The sequence below is a fragment of the Entelurus aequoreus genome, linkage group LG09 (assembly GCF_033978785.1).
Source record: "Entelurus aequoreus isolate RoL-2023_Sb linkage group LG09, RoL_Eaeq_v1.1, whole genome shotgun sequence".
Lineage (NCBI taxonomy): Eukaryota > Metazoa > Chordata > Actinopteri > Syngnathiformes > Syngnathidae > Entelurus > Entelurus aequoreus.
The window spans coordinates 35,617,418-35,635,122 of NC_084739.1; the positions used below are offsets into that span (position 1 = coordinate 35,617,418).

The 17,705-nt window shown below is 38.0% G+C and overlaps 1 protein-coding gene across 1 annotated transcript in view; it reads left to right on the plus strand.

Moving 5' to 3' along the window:
- Window positions 1-8,413, plus strand: part of LOC133657379 (SPARC-related modular calcium-binding protein 2-like) — a 91,349-nt gene extending 82,936 nt beyond the window's left edge. The window contains exons 11-13 of the mRNA XM_062058650.1: window positions 611-858; window positions 1,041-1,078; window positions 6,048-8,413. Coding sequence (XP_061914634.1) covers window positions 611-858; window positions 1,041-1,078; window positions 6,048-6,071 — 310 coding nt within the window. The 3' untranslated portion in view covers window positions 6,072-8,413. The remainder of the gene's footprint in view (window positions 1-610; window positions 859-1,040; window positions 1,079-6,047) is intronic.
- Window positions 8,414-17,705: the final 9,292 nt, after the last annotated feature.

Below are 17,705 nucleotides of genomic sequence, written 5' to 3' on the forward strand. Positions count from 1 at the left end.
CCCAACTCATATGGAAATGGGGTTTGTATATACATATATATTTGTTTTGTACTGTTCCTCTTATCCCCACAATTTTCTCCTTTGTCTTCTTTTTTCTTATCATTCTTTCTATTCCCTCCTGTCCTGCGCCAGACACTAATCACTATCCAAACATTTGATGAATTCAAATACAAATAAGGCAACAAGAGAAGTATCCCACACTTCTCTTTTGTAAAGTAAATACAGGAGAAGGGCAAATACAGCAGATATGGACATCTACATCAACAATATGATTTTCTTGAGCGGCTGCACAGGACAGTTTTTAATTTTAAAAAAAGGTACTAGCCGTAGCTTGGGGACCTCTGACCTAGAGGCAGTACGACTAAGTGCTTGCCTGCTTGTTTCCCTGCCAAGTGCTTGATCCGGTCACTACAACAAAGGTGTCAAAATATGGAACCGCTTGATTTTACTTGAATCAGTAACCGGTAGTACCGACGGTATGAATTCAGTACCATCCATAGTAACAATAAGTGTTTTTATTAACATATAATACGTACGAACAATGAAATAACACATTTATCAAAAAAATGCATCTTTTTTATCTTATGATTATGATGATTTTATCTTCTAGAGTGGTGGAGCCCGACCCCAACCACACCCTCGAGGAGAGGGTGGTCCACTGGTATTTTGGTCAGCTGGATAAAAACTCCAGCGGCGACATCGGGAAAAAGGAAATCAAGCCATTCAAACGCTTCCTGCGCAAGAAATCTAAGCCCAAGAAGTGTGTGAAGAAGTTTGTGGAATACTGCGACATCAGCAATGACAAAGCACTGTCCCTGCAGGAGCTCATGGGCTGCTTGGGGGTGACCAAGGAAGAAGGTGAGCTGAAAAATACCAGCATATGTAAACCATTGCGATAAGCTTCATAGGCCTAGCAACAGTAACTAAGGGGATTAAAGGTTAGTGAAGGGTCAATTTGTAAGGATTTGACATGTGAATTGAGCTGAAGTATTTCCTCCTTCCAATAGAGTTTAAGGGTCCTGTCACTCTTTGTCTTACAGGGGCCAAAACAGGAGAAGGCTTATCTTCCAGTAAACTTGTAAGTCAACCATTCCCTCTATTATATTAACCCCATAACCCCTGTGTGAATACCACAATTAAAGATTAAAGATTAAAGTACCAATGATTGTCACACACACACTAGATGTGGTGAAATTTGTCCTCTGCATTTGTCCCATCCCCTTGGGGAGCAGTGGGCAGCAGCGGCGCCGCGCCCGGGAATCATGTACACTATATTGCCAAAAGTACTTGGCCACCCATCCAAATGATCAGAATCAGGTGTCCTAAATACTCGGCCCGGCCACAGGTGTATAAAATCAAGCACTTAGGCATGGAGACTGTTTCTACAAACATTTGTGAAAGAATGGGCCGCTCTCAGGAGCTCAGTGATTTCCAGCGTGGAACTGTCATAGGATGCAAAAAATCCAGTCGTGAAATTTCCTCGCTCCTAAATATTCTGGGTTTGGAGGTTGCCAGGAGAACAGTACATGTCGGACTGCATTGTGCCGAGTGTGGAATTTGGTGGAGGAGGAATTATGGTGTGGGGTTGTTTTTCAGGAGTTGGGCTTGGCCCCTTAGTTGCAGTGAAATAAACTTTGAATGCTCCAGGATACCAAAACATTTTGGATAATTCCATGCTCCCAACCTTGTGGGAAAAAGCTTCCTCTTCCAACATGACTGTGCACCAGTGCACAAAGTAAGGTCCATAAAGACATGGATGACAGAGTCTGGTGTGAATGAACTTGACTGGCCTGCACAGAGTCCTGACCTGAACCTGACAGAACACCTTTGGGATGAATTAGAACGGAGACTGAGAGCCAGGCCTTCCCGACCAACATCAGTGTGTGACCTCACCAATGCGCTTTTGGAGGAATGGTCGAAAATTCCTATAAACTCACTCCACAACCCTGTGGACAGCCTTCCCAGAAGAGTTGAAGCTGCAAAAGGTGGACCGACATTATATTGAACCCTATGGGTTAGGAATGGGATGGCACTTCAAGTTCATATGTGAGTCAAGGCATGTGCCAAATACTTTTGGCAATATAGTGTATGTCACCTGTATTTTTTAAACAATGCTATTTCATGTGATTACATGACAATACAGTACAGTGGTTCCAGTTGTTGTTTCTAGTGTCTGTTCCAAAATGTTTGGCGAAGACCGAATCAAACAAAAACGTCCAAAATATTTCAGCAAACATATTTTATTGGGAATTAGGCATGGGCGAATAAAATCTTTGATTTTTTCACAGAAAATTTTATTCACAATTTTTTCCCCTACTTTTCAATTGACATGTTTTGCATTTATTTGATCAAAAACTATCCATCCATTGTATTACCGCTTGTCCCTCTCGGGGTCGCGGGGTGGCTGCAGTCTATCCCAGCTGCATTCGGGCAAGTCATTACCTCATCACAGGGCCAACACAGATAGACAGACAACATTCACACTCACATTCACACACTAGGGCCAATTTAATGTTGCCAATCAACCTATCCCCAGGTGCATGTCTTTGGAGGTGGGAGGGGCCTATCCCCAGGTGCATGTCTTTAATGAAAGACTAGTAGTTTGAAATGACACTGCATACACTGCATCTTGCTCTTAGCAAAATTCTAATATGTATAATGTTGTTCTTTTTAGACCAGATATACATTTTACTTTTTATGCAATCATTTTTAACTAACTAAATTAAGAGCTTCCTCTGGGAGGCAATACCTTTGCTTTAATTAAATATGTCTGTAAAAAAAAAAAATAGCATTGTATGCAAATATGCAAATAAATAATCAAGTAAATCATTGACATGACTATAACGTTTTAGTAAGTGGATAAACGCAGGCGTTTCCATGAAGTATCCTGGGATCCTTGTGAGTGTGTACTGATGTTAATGTACACTTCATTGCACATACACACACTATATTGATAATTAAATGTGTTATAATTCCACGAGAGTTTCGCAGCAACACACGCATGTACAAGCTGTCCGGTTTGGATGTGCATGCAGAGTAACTACATTAGTGATCGCTTTGTGCATTGTTCTTTTTTCTCGTCATACATGCTACCTTGTGTAAATGACTGCACTACAGTAAGCTGCTTCTTAGGTGAGATTGTTGTTGTTGTGGTATTCATCGCCTCAAAAAGAGTTGTTTTAGATGCTGGAGTTGTTGCTGTGTTTGTTGTGTTGCTGCCTTTTACGATATAATACGATACTAAAAAAAGAAAACCAATAATCAATAAAAGCAACAGTATTCAAAATATTAATAATACCAATCATAGTTGTTTATTGTTTTTAACCCAAACATGTATTCTTAAAAATGAATTATATATACATTTTGAAATCAATCATCGAAAATTATGAATCCATGTCGAATCGGAATTCAGATAAATCTCGATTTAGATGTGAATTTATATATATACGTATATATATATTTTTTGACTTTTTTACTGTAAAATCTACCTTTTTTTACACTGCAGATTTAGCCCAATAAGTACCAAAAGATAACATGTAAAATATGTATTTAACAATCTTCACATAAAAAAGGCCTATATAAAAAATAAAGAAGGAGTGCAAAAAATAGAATTCTGATCCTACAATGCAAATATAAAACATAACTAAACATAAAAAGAGGCTACAGAGCACCGTCGGAGTTCAGCAGTCTAACAGCTTCCGGAAAGAAGCTGTTGGTCAGGCTGTGTGGCCCTACCATATTAAATGTTTTTAACATGTACAAACCCTGTTTCCATATGAGTTGGGAAATTGTGTTAGATGTAAATATAAGCGGAATACAATGATTTGCAAATCATTTTCAACTCATATTCAGTTGAATATGCTACAAAGATAACATATTTGATGTTCAAACTGATAAACTTTTTTTTTTGCAAATAATCATTAACTTCAGAATTTGATGCCAGCAACACGTGACAAAAAAGTTGGGAAAGGTGGCAATAAATACTGATAAAGTTGAGGAATGCTCATCAAACACTTATTTGGAACATCCCACAGGTGAACATGCAAATTGGGAACAGGTGGGTGCCATGATTGGGTATAAAAGTAGATTCCATGAAATGCTCAGTCATTCACAAACAAGGATGGGGCGAGGGTCACCACTTTGTCAACAAATGCGTGAGCAAATTGTTGAACAGTTTAAGAAAAACCTTTCTCAACCAGCTATTGCAAGGAATTTAGGGATTTCACCATCTACGGTCCGTAATATCATCAAAGGGTTCAGAGAATCTGGAGAAATCACTGCACGTAAGCAGCTAAGCCCGTGACCTTCGATCCCTCCGGCTGTACTGCATCAACAAGCGACATCAGTGTGTAAAGGATATCACCACATGGGCTCAGGAACACTTCAGAAACCCACTGTCAGTAACTACAGTTGGTCGCTACATCTGTAAGTGCAAGTTAAAACTCTCCTATGCAAGGCGAAAACCGTTTATCAACAACACCCAGAAACGCCGTCGGCTTCGCTGGCCTGAGCTCATCTAAGATGGACTGATACAAAGTGGAAAAGTGTTCTGTGGTCTGACGAGTCCACATTTCAAAGTGTTTTTGGAAACTGTGGACGTCGTGTCCTCCGGACCAAAGAGGAAAAGAACCACCCGGATTGTTATAGGCGCAAAGTTGAAAAGCCGCATCTGTGACGTTATGGGGGTGTATTAGTGCCCAAGACATGGGTAACTTACACATCTGTGAAGGCACCATTAATGCTGAAAGGTACATACAGCTTTTGGAGCAACAAATGTTGCCATCCAAGCAACGTTACCATGGACGCCCCTGCTTATTTCAGCAAGACAATGCCAAGCCACTTGTCACATCAACATGGCTTCATAGTAAAAGAGTGTGGGTACTAGACTGGCCTGCTTGTAGTCCAGACCTGTCTCCCATTGAAAATGTGTGGGGCATTATGAAGCCTAAAATACCACAACGGAGACCCCCGGACTGTTGAACAAGTTAAGCTGTACATCAAGCAAGAATGGGAAATAATTCCACCTGAGAAACTTAAAAAATGTGTCTCCTCAGTTCCCAAACGTTTACTGAGTGTTGTTAAAAGGAAAGGCCATGTAACACAGTGGTGGATGCCCTTTCCCAACTACTTTGGCACGTGTTGCAGCCATGAAATTCTAAGTTAATTATTATTTGCAAAAAAAAAAAAAAGTTTATGAGTTTGAACATCAAATATTTTGTCTTTGCGTTCAATTGAATATGGGTTGAAAAGGATTTGCAAATCATTGTATTCCGTTTATATTTACATCACAATTTCCCAATTCATATGGAAACGGGGTTTGTATATTTGACTCAAATCCGTTTCAATGATTATTACATTTGACAAACCACAGGGTTTGATTCACAAGCCCCTTGAAGAAAGCAGATAGAAACGGTTTGGAAAAGCAAAACAAAAGAAAGGTGATTTAATGACTATTCAGTCAATTACATCCCTAATGGGCCAATAAGAACTTTCTATTCAAGTTTGATCTAAAAAAAAGACATTTCTATTTAAGTTTGATTTATTTTTTTAAATATATCTCTGCTTATTTCTTTAGAGGCTATATCTAACTTACACTGTTGTGATCATATGTTTAGCATAATGAATTAACAATACTTCATACATGTATTAGTCACTCAAACCCACTTTTTTGTAAGGTTCAGGGCCGCCCCTCCCTATACACAGATCAAGCGCTGTGTAGGGCCCCAAGATCTAAGAGGGGCCCCGTTTTGCTTGAATGAGCACATGCAAAATGTCAACTAATGAATGACAGGGCGCTTCATTTGAAATTTGACCACAAACATTTTCCTATAATGACACGTTTCTACACATTTCTCAAAATACAATTCTGCTTGGATCCCAAATTTAGTCAGGGGAGGCCCTGGCAAGGTGGTTGAGTGACATATCGTTCGGAGAGTAAAGCACAATTTATTTATGTATTTATTACAAGCAGAATGTGTTTTATTTATTATTATGGAAGTGGCAGACACACTTGCAAAACTGATGAGATTCTGTTTTAATCCCCTCAGCATCCATCGAAGAAACAAGGCTAAAACATCAGCTGAGATTCTGCCCTCACCAATCGGCGATAACAGAAACAATAGTATTTGCACTTTGTACTTTAATAAAAATGTAAATTCACTTTGTAGAAATAAGGTATTTAAACAGACTGCTGAATCTGTGAATGTTGTAGTTATTAGCTCCTTGTGTCCTGATGATTAAACACATACAATGTATGTGTCCTTTTGAGTTGTACAAGTTCTTCATGTTTGATATTTCACATTGTGCTTTTTTTTCTCTGTGGACTCTTTTCCGCTTGTGTTGATAACTTAAAAGGGGAACTGCACTTCATTTGGAATTTTGCCTTTCATTCACAATCCACATATGTTTTTTTTAGTGCATTCCAACTCACTTCCAGCAAAAGTCCCCTAACATTGGAGTCAACGGGATTCGCTCTATTCCGCCTATAAAAGGCTCTAAAAACCATTCAAACAACTCCATCATTGTTTTATATACAAGGTGTAAGTATATATGTAATGTAGAGTTGTACGGTATACCGGTATTGGTATAGTACCACGATACTAATGAATAATTTTTGGTACTATACGGTCTCTGAAACGTACCGGTCCCGCCGCCCCCGCCCTGCGCCCGCGTCGAAGTCACGTCGTGACATTGCTGGTTTACGAGCAGACGAGCATGTTCGGCAACACACAATCACGGAGTACTTACAAGCAGACAGAATAGGGAGATTTGACGCATTTTGGCTTAAAAACTAACACTTTAGGACATGGCTAGCGAGCTAGCGGCTAAAGTCCAGCCCCAGTCGGCAGTGTTTTAGCGATTTCTAAATCACTAATACTCGCCTTCATGGCAACAAATAAAGTACATTTCTTACAAGTATCATCCCTGCAGTACAAGGAATAGCTAAATATGCTTCACTACACACCGTAGCTCACCGGCATCAAAATGTAAACAAACGCCATTGATGGATCTACACCTAACATCCACTGTAATGATATCATGTACAGGCATGTATCTGGTCAATACTACTATGATTACGTCGATATTTTTTGGCATCACAACATCTTCTTTCGTTTTTTAAAATGTATATTATGTTTATAAACTCAGGAAATATGTCCCTGGACACATGAGGACTTTGAATACGACCAGTGTATGATCCAGTAACTACTTGGTATCGGATTGATACCCAAATTTGTGGTATCATCCAAAACTAATGTAAAGCATCAAACAACAGAAGAATAAGAGATTATTACATTTTAACAGAAGTGTAGACAGAACATGTTAAAAGAGAAAGTAAGCAGATATTAACAGTAAATGTCAAAGTCCTCCTGGTAAGAGTCTCTGTTGTCCCAGGCCAATGGTAAAGCTTGACTGTCATCGTTCGAGAATGTAAACAATGAAACACCGGCTAAGTGTTTGTGTTGCTGCAGCTGGCCGCTAATACACCGCTTCCCACCAACAGCTTTCTTCTTTGCTATCTCCATTGTTCATTAAACAAATTGCAAAAGATTCACCAACACAGATGTCCAGAATACTGTGGAATTTTGCGATGAAAACAGACGACTTAATAGCTGGCCACAATGGTGTCCCAAAATGTCAGCTACAATTCGTGACGTCACGCGCAAACGTCATCATACCGAGACATTTTCGGCAGGATATTTCGCGGGAAATTTAAAATTGCACTTTACTAATCTAACCCGGCCGTATTGGCATGTGTTGCAATGTTAAGATTTCATCATTGACATATAAACTATCAGACTGCGTGGTCGGTAGTAGTGGGTTTCAGTAGGCCTTTAATAATGTTGACAAAATAATAGAATGATAAACGATACAATATGTTACTGCATACGTCAGCAGACTAATTAGGAGCCTTTTTTTGCTTACTTACTACTAAAAGACAAATTGTCTAGTATGTTCACTATTTTATTTAAGGACTTAACTGCAATAAGAAACATGTTTAATGTATCCTAAGATTTTTTGTTAAAATAAAGCCAATAATGCAATTTTTTTGTGGTCCCCTTTATCTAGAAAAGTATCGAAATAATTTTAGTACTGGTACCGGTACCAAAATATTGGTATTGTTACAACACTAATGTAATGTAGTAACAGGCACATTCGGAATTACATGTAATATTTACATACTTTTTATCATTTTAATCGTATACATTTCACAGACGCATCACAATGTTCGTTTTTTCCTTCAACAACAACACTACTACTTACGGCAGACTTGTGAGAAACAATAAAGACTACTTTGGAACAAATGATGATCCAGAACCTTATATTATTAAGTCTAAATATAAGGAGGAGGATTCATACGTTTTAGAAGCTGTTTGCTAAACAGATCCGGATTTAGTGAAACAGGCATCACATAGCGCTATTGCTAAGTGCTAAACAAGAAAAACAAACATCAACATGCAAATAAAATGATCACCTACTGTACAATGTCTGCTTTCACTGGGATCCCGACTGATAGGATGTTCTTATATTCTCCTTTAGATGAAGAAGTAATCATGATCCACACGAAGGTTAAAAAAAAAAGAAATACCGCAGAATAACGTTTTTTCGTTGTATTCTCTCCATCGCTAGGTAATAGTTGGATGTCACAGATGAACAACTTCTGGTTTTATGACCACATTTTTTTTCGGTGAGAGGCATGATTTATAATCTACTATAAATTTAGAGGCAATCATGATGCATCAGCTCAGTATGTCAATATCTCAACACTGCAGCTGCACAAGCTAGTGACCGCTCTGTGATCACGGCCCTGCTAAAAACAGTTTGCCTGCGTTAGCGCTTATTATAATAATATCGCTAATATTTGGTTAATATTCAGGTCACGAGATGTAATTGGAGTGTTGTTGGCGGTTTTTGAATGCATTTTAGAGTGATTAAAAGGCAGAATGGATTACTCCCATTATCTGCATTGCGAGCCACCTAGAACGAACCGATTATTACAAATTAGAATGCAAAGAAAAAAAAATAAAAAGAAAAAAATATATATATATATATATGTATAGTCAAAATAAAAATTAAAAAGTGCAGTTCCCCTTTAAAACTGATATTTTGCTTATAGTGACTTTTCCTGCGCCTTGTATGGCAGCTTGTGAGAATGTTTCAAACACTAACCATAAGAAACGTGTTACATGTTCCGATGTATTCTTGTTTATTAGTAATAAAGAACCGTTTTGTACATGTTTTGTTTTTGTGTGTCTGGGACATTGCCAAATATATCAGGTAATTAATGTGAGTCGAATCCAATTAGATTTCTACATACATAAGTTTTGTGTTACTGTGTGTGTTGTAGCCAACAAAAGACCTTGGTGACACAGTCCCAAGAAGCCAAGTGTTAGTCATACATAGCATATATTGTGTATCGTCCCACTGTCAGACAGTATGCTAAATACCCCCATGGCAACATTTTGCAAGTGTTCTTCCAACGGGAGATCCATGACCTATGGCGCGTGTAAAGGTGTGTATTTGCATAAGATATACTTACAAGCAAGCTGTTGAATGGACTCTTTCTTGACGAATAACAGTCAGCTCAGAGCAGTCATGACACATTACACTGCACTTCATTGTTCCAGCATAATTATGTTGAGGCTACTAAGTGCTAAACTGTGGCTTTTCACACAGAGAGTCTTATAAAGCTGAGTCAGTGACCTCACGCTGACCTCTTCATAAACCCTGAACTTCTAATTCACGATTAACATATTAGTCACTTTTCCGTAATATAATCCGGCCCGATGGTCTGGTTGAGACCAGTCTAGCCGATTTCTGGACTAGATGAGGGATGTTTGACGGACCTTCGTAAAAAAATGTCTCCATCTACAACACACCAAAGAATATTTCAGGTTTGAATATGTCTCGATATCTTTGAAAACAATCTGTTAAAGAATGTGTCATACAGTTACAGTCTCATATCAATTTGGGGGCTTTAATGATTTGTGTGACATTGCAACAAAATGGTGCCATTACACCCACAGGAAATACAATGTATAAATTCACGATACAGTTAAATACTAAAAATGTGTTTATTTCAGCAAAATGTCATGCCCATTGCATAGTAAATGAATACAATTTAAAAGAGTCATACCTTGAAGACTTGAAACAGCATTTTTTGCTTGTCCCTGCTTCAAAAATTCATTTATTTACCATGAAATATAATCATTTAAATCATTTAGAAATTGCATGTTTTTAACTGTTTGCATATTTTTCACAAATATAATAATAATAATAGATTTTATTTGTATTGTACTTTACATTTGAATAACATGTCTCAAAGTGCCACGGAATAAAAACATCATAAAAGCATTAAAACGAGACAGTAAAAAAGCAAAATAATAATTTTATTTATATATATATATATATATATATATATATATATATATATATATATATATATATATATATATATATATATATATATATATATATATATATATACAATACGTTTTCTTTATTTCCATGACTATTTACATTGTAGATTGTCACTGAATGCATCAAAACTATGAATGAATGAACACAAAAAAAGGTGAAATAACTATATTCTAGATCCTTCAAAAGAGCCACCCTTTGCTCTGATTACTGCTTTGCACTGTCACGATCGGGGTTTACACTTGCTGCGCGGTTGTTCTTCCAAGATGCAAAAAGGACGGCTCCGGACGAAGGCGTAAAGGTAGGATTGATTTATTAGACATAAATCACCCAGCTAGCAAAACACAGGCACAGAACAAAAAAGGCATGCGTGCCTACAAACACGTGAAGCTAAGAAGTATCAGAAGCTATGGCATGGAACAAGAAAACTTACTTGGAAACAGTGTGACATAAACAATGAAGCCAGGACGAGTGATTAACAAAGGCGGACTTAAATAGTGATCTCATGATTAGCGACAGGTGTGATCCAAACAAATGAGGCAGGTGAAACTAATGAGTCGCCATGGTGATAAAACAAACAAGGAAGTGCAACCAGGAACTAAAGAAGTCCAAAACTAACAGAACATAACTAAACTAAACATGATCCGGGCCACGGATCATGACATGCACACTCTTGGCATTCTCTCGATGAGCTTCAAGAGATAGTAACCTGAAATGGTTTTCACTTCACAGGTGTGCTTGGAGCTCATTGAGAAAATGCCAAAAGTGTGCAAAGCAGTAATCGGAGCAAAGGGTGGCTATTTTGAAGAAACTCAAATATAAAACGTGTTTTCAGTTATTTCACCTTTTTTTTATTAAGTACATAACTCAACATGTGTTCTTTCATAGTTTTGATGCCCTCAGACAATCTACAATGTAAATAGTCATGAAAATAAAGAAAACACATTGAATGAGAAGGTGTGTTAAAGTTAAAGTACCAATGATTGTCACACACACACTAGGTGTGGCGAAATTAATCCCTGCATTTGACCCATCACCCTTGATCACCCCCTGGGAGGTGAGGGGAGCAGTGAGCACAAGCGGTGGCCGCGCCCGGGAATAATTTTTGGTGATTCAACCCCCAATTCCAACTCTTGATGCTGAGTGGAGGTGGAGGTAATTGGCCCCATTATATATATATATATATATATATATATATATATATATATATATATATATATATATATATATATATATATATATATATATATATATATATATATATATATATATATATCTGCCTGCAATGGAAGGTATCTATTTGCTTCCAATGGGACTCTTACAACAACTTAAGATTCAATTTGGTTCTGATTCCTGGGATGACGCCTCAATTCGATTTAAAACAATTCTCGCAGTATATTTTTTGGTACAAAAATTATAATAAAACCTTCTTAAAACAGGGTAAAAAAAAAAAAAACTCTCTTGGCTGCTGATGTATGATGTAGACGAACAGCGAGTAAGTGGCCTAAAAACGTTTTTGTTTTTTTTCAATTAAATAACAATTTATTTAATTATTTTTTTAATCAATTTTGGAAAATTATGAATGGATTTACAACCGGAACAAATACAAATCATAATATGGAGCTGAATCGATTTTTGTGAGCACTCCTAATTAACTGTTTTGTCGACATTTTTATATTCGCATTTTTCTTACATTACTGCATTTTTGTTATTTTGCACTTGTAACTTTTTTCCTAACTAATTAAATATAGTTAAACGTAAAACTGATTTTTTTTTAAAATATATATGTTATACTAAAACATTTGGCCAAAAAAGTTAATTTACCCAAAATAATGTGTTACCTAAATTGTTTACTGATGTAATTTGTACATTTTTTTGTTGAATCATTCTATTGTGTGCTAAAAAGCCATTCCTGTTTTTGAAAATGAGTCATCTTCAGCTTAGGATTCTTGTCAAAAATAAAATAAAGTTGCATGAAATTGACCAATACACATTTTGAGTAGTTTAATGTGTATATTTTGTCAGATTTAGAAAAGACAGAAATATAAGTTTAAATTTAAAATACAAATGGCACCTTAAACTACTCTGGTTCTAGGGTTAAAGGATTTATATTTCAGCTCTATGATTAGAATTTGAAGTTTGTATTTCTTTTCAATTTCTTTTCATTTACACAGGGTCAAAACTACACATTTACATTTTTTTGCAAGTTCCAACACCTCTCTGAGATGCAATTTCAATCCTTTTTGAAATGTTGCCAGTTATGATGGTGGTCACATGTTAGCATCCTGCCCAGAAAAACATTTGTTTGTTCCAAGCAGCCATGTAATTGTTTAATGTGCACACAGGTAAAGCACCTTATTGGTGATTCTCATCCATCTTTAATCCAACCCTCACGTCAACTTCTACTTAGTCCACAAAGCTTGAGTCTGGTCATCTGTGATTTCTGCTCCGTTTGCGTTGAGATGAACGTAAACACCTTTTACGACTTGGCCGGGTGTCAAAGTATGGTTATGACGGCTTGGACTCCTGCCTGAACTGATGGAGTAGCTGAGAAAAAGCGTCCAAACCTTTTGGCATCGTTAACGCGGTCCATCGCACAATTGGCAAGGTCTCCCCTTCTCCAGCTCCTCAGTCCCTTTTTTTTTTTTCTCACCTCTCTCCATCACACACGCACAAACAAACCCCCTGAGCACAGAGATACTATTGAGTGGGATTTGTGGGCACAGTTTGTGTGCTTTAATGGGCACCCCATCTCACCACTGGCAGGCCCCATGAGCTGTGGACTCATGAAGAAATTACTGTCAAAAGCCATCAGGGATTTAATAGCTTCTGGCCAGGCTGTTATTTCCCCTTGGCTCCTCAGAGGGGCTCTGGTCTGTGGGTAAACACTGTCAGCACTGCTCTGCTAGGAGTCCAGGTAACGCCACGAGGTGCTGCTGAATTATAATGACTCTCAGTTTTGATTGACACTTTAATGTAGGCATCAGTTTAATATTGTTGTCAATTAATCCTGAGCTGTGTTTCCACTATGTGCTATAATAGTGTGGTCACTGAAATTGTCAGTTTGGAAAATATATTATTTTAATCAATAAAAGGGAAATACATTTTTGGGGAAATTGGCCTATCATTCACAGTCCTTATGTAAGACAAGCAAACACAAGTTTTTCTTTTGGTATGCATTCTAACTAGCAAATAAATGTAATCTTACAATGGAGCCTATGGGGGCCACTTTAGTCTACCTATAAAGTCCTTAAAAAAAATTTAAAAAATCAAACACCGCCATCAACGTTTTATATACATGATGTAAGTATATATTGTCATGTCTAGGATCATGTTTTGTTTAAGTTATGTTCTGCTTGGTTTTTGGACTCTTTTTAGTTCCTGCTTTTTCACTCCCTTGTCTTGTTTCCATGGTTACCCATTAGTTTCACCTGTTCCACGTTTGGACTCATTGTGCACTCTTGTTTGTTTTGTCACCATAGCAACCCATTAGTTTTCACCTGTCCTCACGCACCTGTCTTTAATCATGTCTTCACTATTTAAGCCCGTAGTTGCCAGGCAATCAGCCTGGCGACATCACACTCTCGATATACCCCTGACACTCTTGATACCATCGTTCATGCTGCTCTTTGCTTCCGCAAGTAAGTTGTGTTTATTTATGCCACAGTTAGTTGTCTTTTGTTTTGCCATGTTCATAGTTATGCATAGTCCAAGTTTTTGTTCCCTGCGTTAAGTTTTTGCCTCCACTGTGAGCGCCTTTTGTTTGTTCCTTTTTTGAGTGTTAAAATTAAAAATGTATTTACCTTCACGCCATGTCCGGTCCAAATCCTTTGCACCATGGGAAAACAAACCAAGCCAAAGTCCACGCCCTGACATATATGCAATGTAGTAACAGGCACGCTCATAATGACATGTACTATTTATGTGTGGCGAAGTTGGTAGAGTGGCTGTGCCAGCAATCGGAGTGTTGCTGGTTACTGGGGTTCAATTCCCACCTTCTACCTTCCTAGTCACGTCCGTTGTGTCCTTGGGCAAGACACTTCACCCTTTGCCTCTGATGGCTGCTGGTTAGCGCCTTACATGGCAGCTCCCGCCATCAGTGTGTGAATGTGTGGGTAAATGTGGAAATACTGTCAAAGCGCTTTGAGTACCTTGAAGGTAGAAAAGCGCTATACAAGTACAACCCATTTATCATTTACTAATTTTACGCATAAGGCGGCATATTTAATTCCATATAAACGCATCGCAACGTTCACTTTTTTCTTACAAAAACATCGCTGATTATCATGTGAGCCGACAAACTTAAAGGCCTACTGAAACCCACTACTACCGACCACGCAGTCTGATAGTTTATATATCAATGATGAAATCTTAACATTGCAACACATGCCAATACGGCCGGGTTAACTTATAAAGTGACATTTAAAACTTCCCGGGAAATATCCGGCTGAAACGTCGCGGTATGATGACGTATGCGCGTGACGAAGTCAGAGTAACGGAAGTTATGGTACCCCGTAGAATCCTTTACAAAAAGCTCTGTTTTCATTTCATAATTCCACAGTATTCTGGACATCTTTTGCAATTTGTTTAATGAACAATAAAGGCTGCAAAGAAGACAGTTGTAGGTGGGATCGGTGTATTAGCAGCGGACTACAGCAACACAACCAGGAGGACTTTGTTGGAGCGCTAGCCGCGCTAGCCGCGCTAGCCGCGCTAGCCGCGCTAGCCGCGCTAGCCGCCGACCTCACCTTGACTTCCTACGTCTCCGGGCCGCCAAACGCATCGGGTGAAGTCCTTCGTCCTTCTGCCGATCGCTGGAACGCAGGTGAGCACGGGTGTTGATGAGTAGATGAGGGCTGGCTGGCGTAGGTGGAGAGCTAATGTTTTTAGCATAGCTCTGTGAGGTCCCGTTGCTAAGTTGCTAAGTTAGCTTCAATGGCGTCGTTAGCACAGCATTGTTAACTTTCGCCAGCCTGGAAAGCATTAACCGTGTATTTACATGTCCACGGTTTAATAGTATTGTTGATTTTCTATCTATCCTTCCAGTCAGGGGTTTATTTTTTTGTTTCTATATGCAGTTAAAGCACGATGCTATCACGTTAGCTCGTAGCTAAAGCATTTCGCCGATGTATTGTCTTGGAGATAAAAGGCACTGAATGTCCATTTCGCGTTCTCGACTCTCATTTTCAAGAGGATATAGTATCCGAGGTGGTTTAAAATACAAATCCGTGATCCACAATAAAAAAAGGAGAGTGTGGAATCCAATGAGCCAGCTTGTACCTAAGTTACGGTCAGAGCGAAAAAAGATACGTCCATAACTGCCTCTCAAGTCCTTGACTGTAACGTTCCTCATCTACGAATCTTTCATCCTCGCTCAAATTAATGGGGTAATCATCACTTTCTCGGTCCGAATCTCTCTCGCTCCATTGTAAACAATGGGGAATTGTGAGGAATACTAGCTCCTGTGACGTCACGCTACTTCGGGTACAGGCAAGGCTTTTTTTTATCAGCGAGCAAAAGTTGCGAACTTTATCGTCGATTTTCTCTACTAAATCCTTTCAGCAAAAATATGGCAATATCGCGAAATGATCAAGTATGACACATAGAATGGATCTGCTATTCCCGTTTAAATAAAAAAAAATCATTTCAGTAGGCCTTTAACAAAACATTACTTACTGTACAATGTCTACTCTCACTGGGATGCCGACTGATGGGATGTTGATATATTCTCGTTGAGATGACTCATAATCCTCGGAAATGGAACCAAGCTTCTTTTTGTATCTTTTTCTCCATTACTGGGTCTAAATTGGCTGTTAAAGTTATTTATTGAATCAAAAACAACGAAATTCCACGACATAGTGAATTAGCACACAGCTAAAATTATACACAAAGCAAACTATAATCTGCTTTAGTATATCAGTATGTGGGATTAAATTATGGAATGGATTAAGCAAAGAAATCAAACAATGTACTACTACGATACACTTCAAGAAACTCTTCAAACTTAAAGTGTTTACAAAGTACAAAGAAGAAGAACCATGATAAACATTCTGAATTTATTTAATTGATTCATTCATTTTCTAAATAATCTTACTCATCTCACCATATGAAATAATGTTAATTACTTGACCAAGTATTTTTTATTTATTTATTTATTTTTATTGTTATTACTTATGGAGTACATTGTGAATAAATTAAGAACAGGAAGTGAACAAAAGTTTTAGCAACTGCTATGTAAAGGAAAAGGGGTAGGATTAAATAAGCTCTGCTTCTTCCTACTCCTTTTCGAACATGTTGAATAGAGAAATTGGAAATTGTGATGTATCATGTTGTATGCATGCACGTTCGAAATAAAGTCAAAGTCAACTCAACACAAAAGTTTGTCAACTTCTCAGTTTATTTCCACATCATTTTTCCATCAATGTGAGAGGCATGATTTATAATCTAGAAAAAACTTCCATGAGCTTCTGGTGAGAAAGCAGCTCACCAGCTGATGATGTCAAATACAGCAGCATACGGAAATTACCTCTCTAAAAATATATCTTTAACGTTAGGGCTTACAACAACAATATCGCTAGGGATTGGAATCGAGAACAGCGTATCAATTAAATATTGGTAAATATTGCTAATACTTTGTTAATATTCAGGTCAGGAAATGTAAATGGAGGAGTGCTAGCACTTTTTGGATGGTTATTTAGGTTGTATGGTCAGAATAAACGCGATAGACACAACAAAGTCATAGCTTCCATTAGCTCCATTATAAGTGGACTTTTATGTACATTTATTTAAGAGATAGAACGCATTAAAGGCAAAATACCACAAAAAGTGCAGTTCTTCTTTAAAGGGCCCCTATAATCCTGACAACATTGTCTCCTATTTCATAGTTCTGGACCTAAAAAGGATGTCTACAGGTAAAATGATCGCCCAGAATAGACACAGTAGTGATTTGAGGATTGTTTTCTAACAAATTTCAGCACTTTTTGGATCGGCCACTTTTAGCTCCGAAAATGTGGACTGGCCTGCTTCAACCTGCTGACATCACCTACAGATGACTGGAGGCAATTTCGTACAGCGGAGCATCAGGCCTGAGCTCCTAAAGGTTTGCGTGTATTAAAAAACTTGATAGCACACGCAAAACGGATCTACTAAACTCGTGCACAGAGGATTGCAGCTCTGAATTGAGCAAAATTAGCCACCTGGTTTGTCTGCAAAACTTGTTCTGCTGTCACTTCTGTTGTGCCTGTCACTTCCGTTGTCGCTTAATGTGGTTGTTTTGTGGCTTTGTGTTG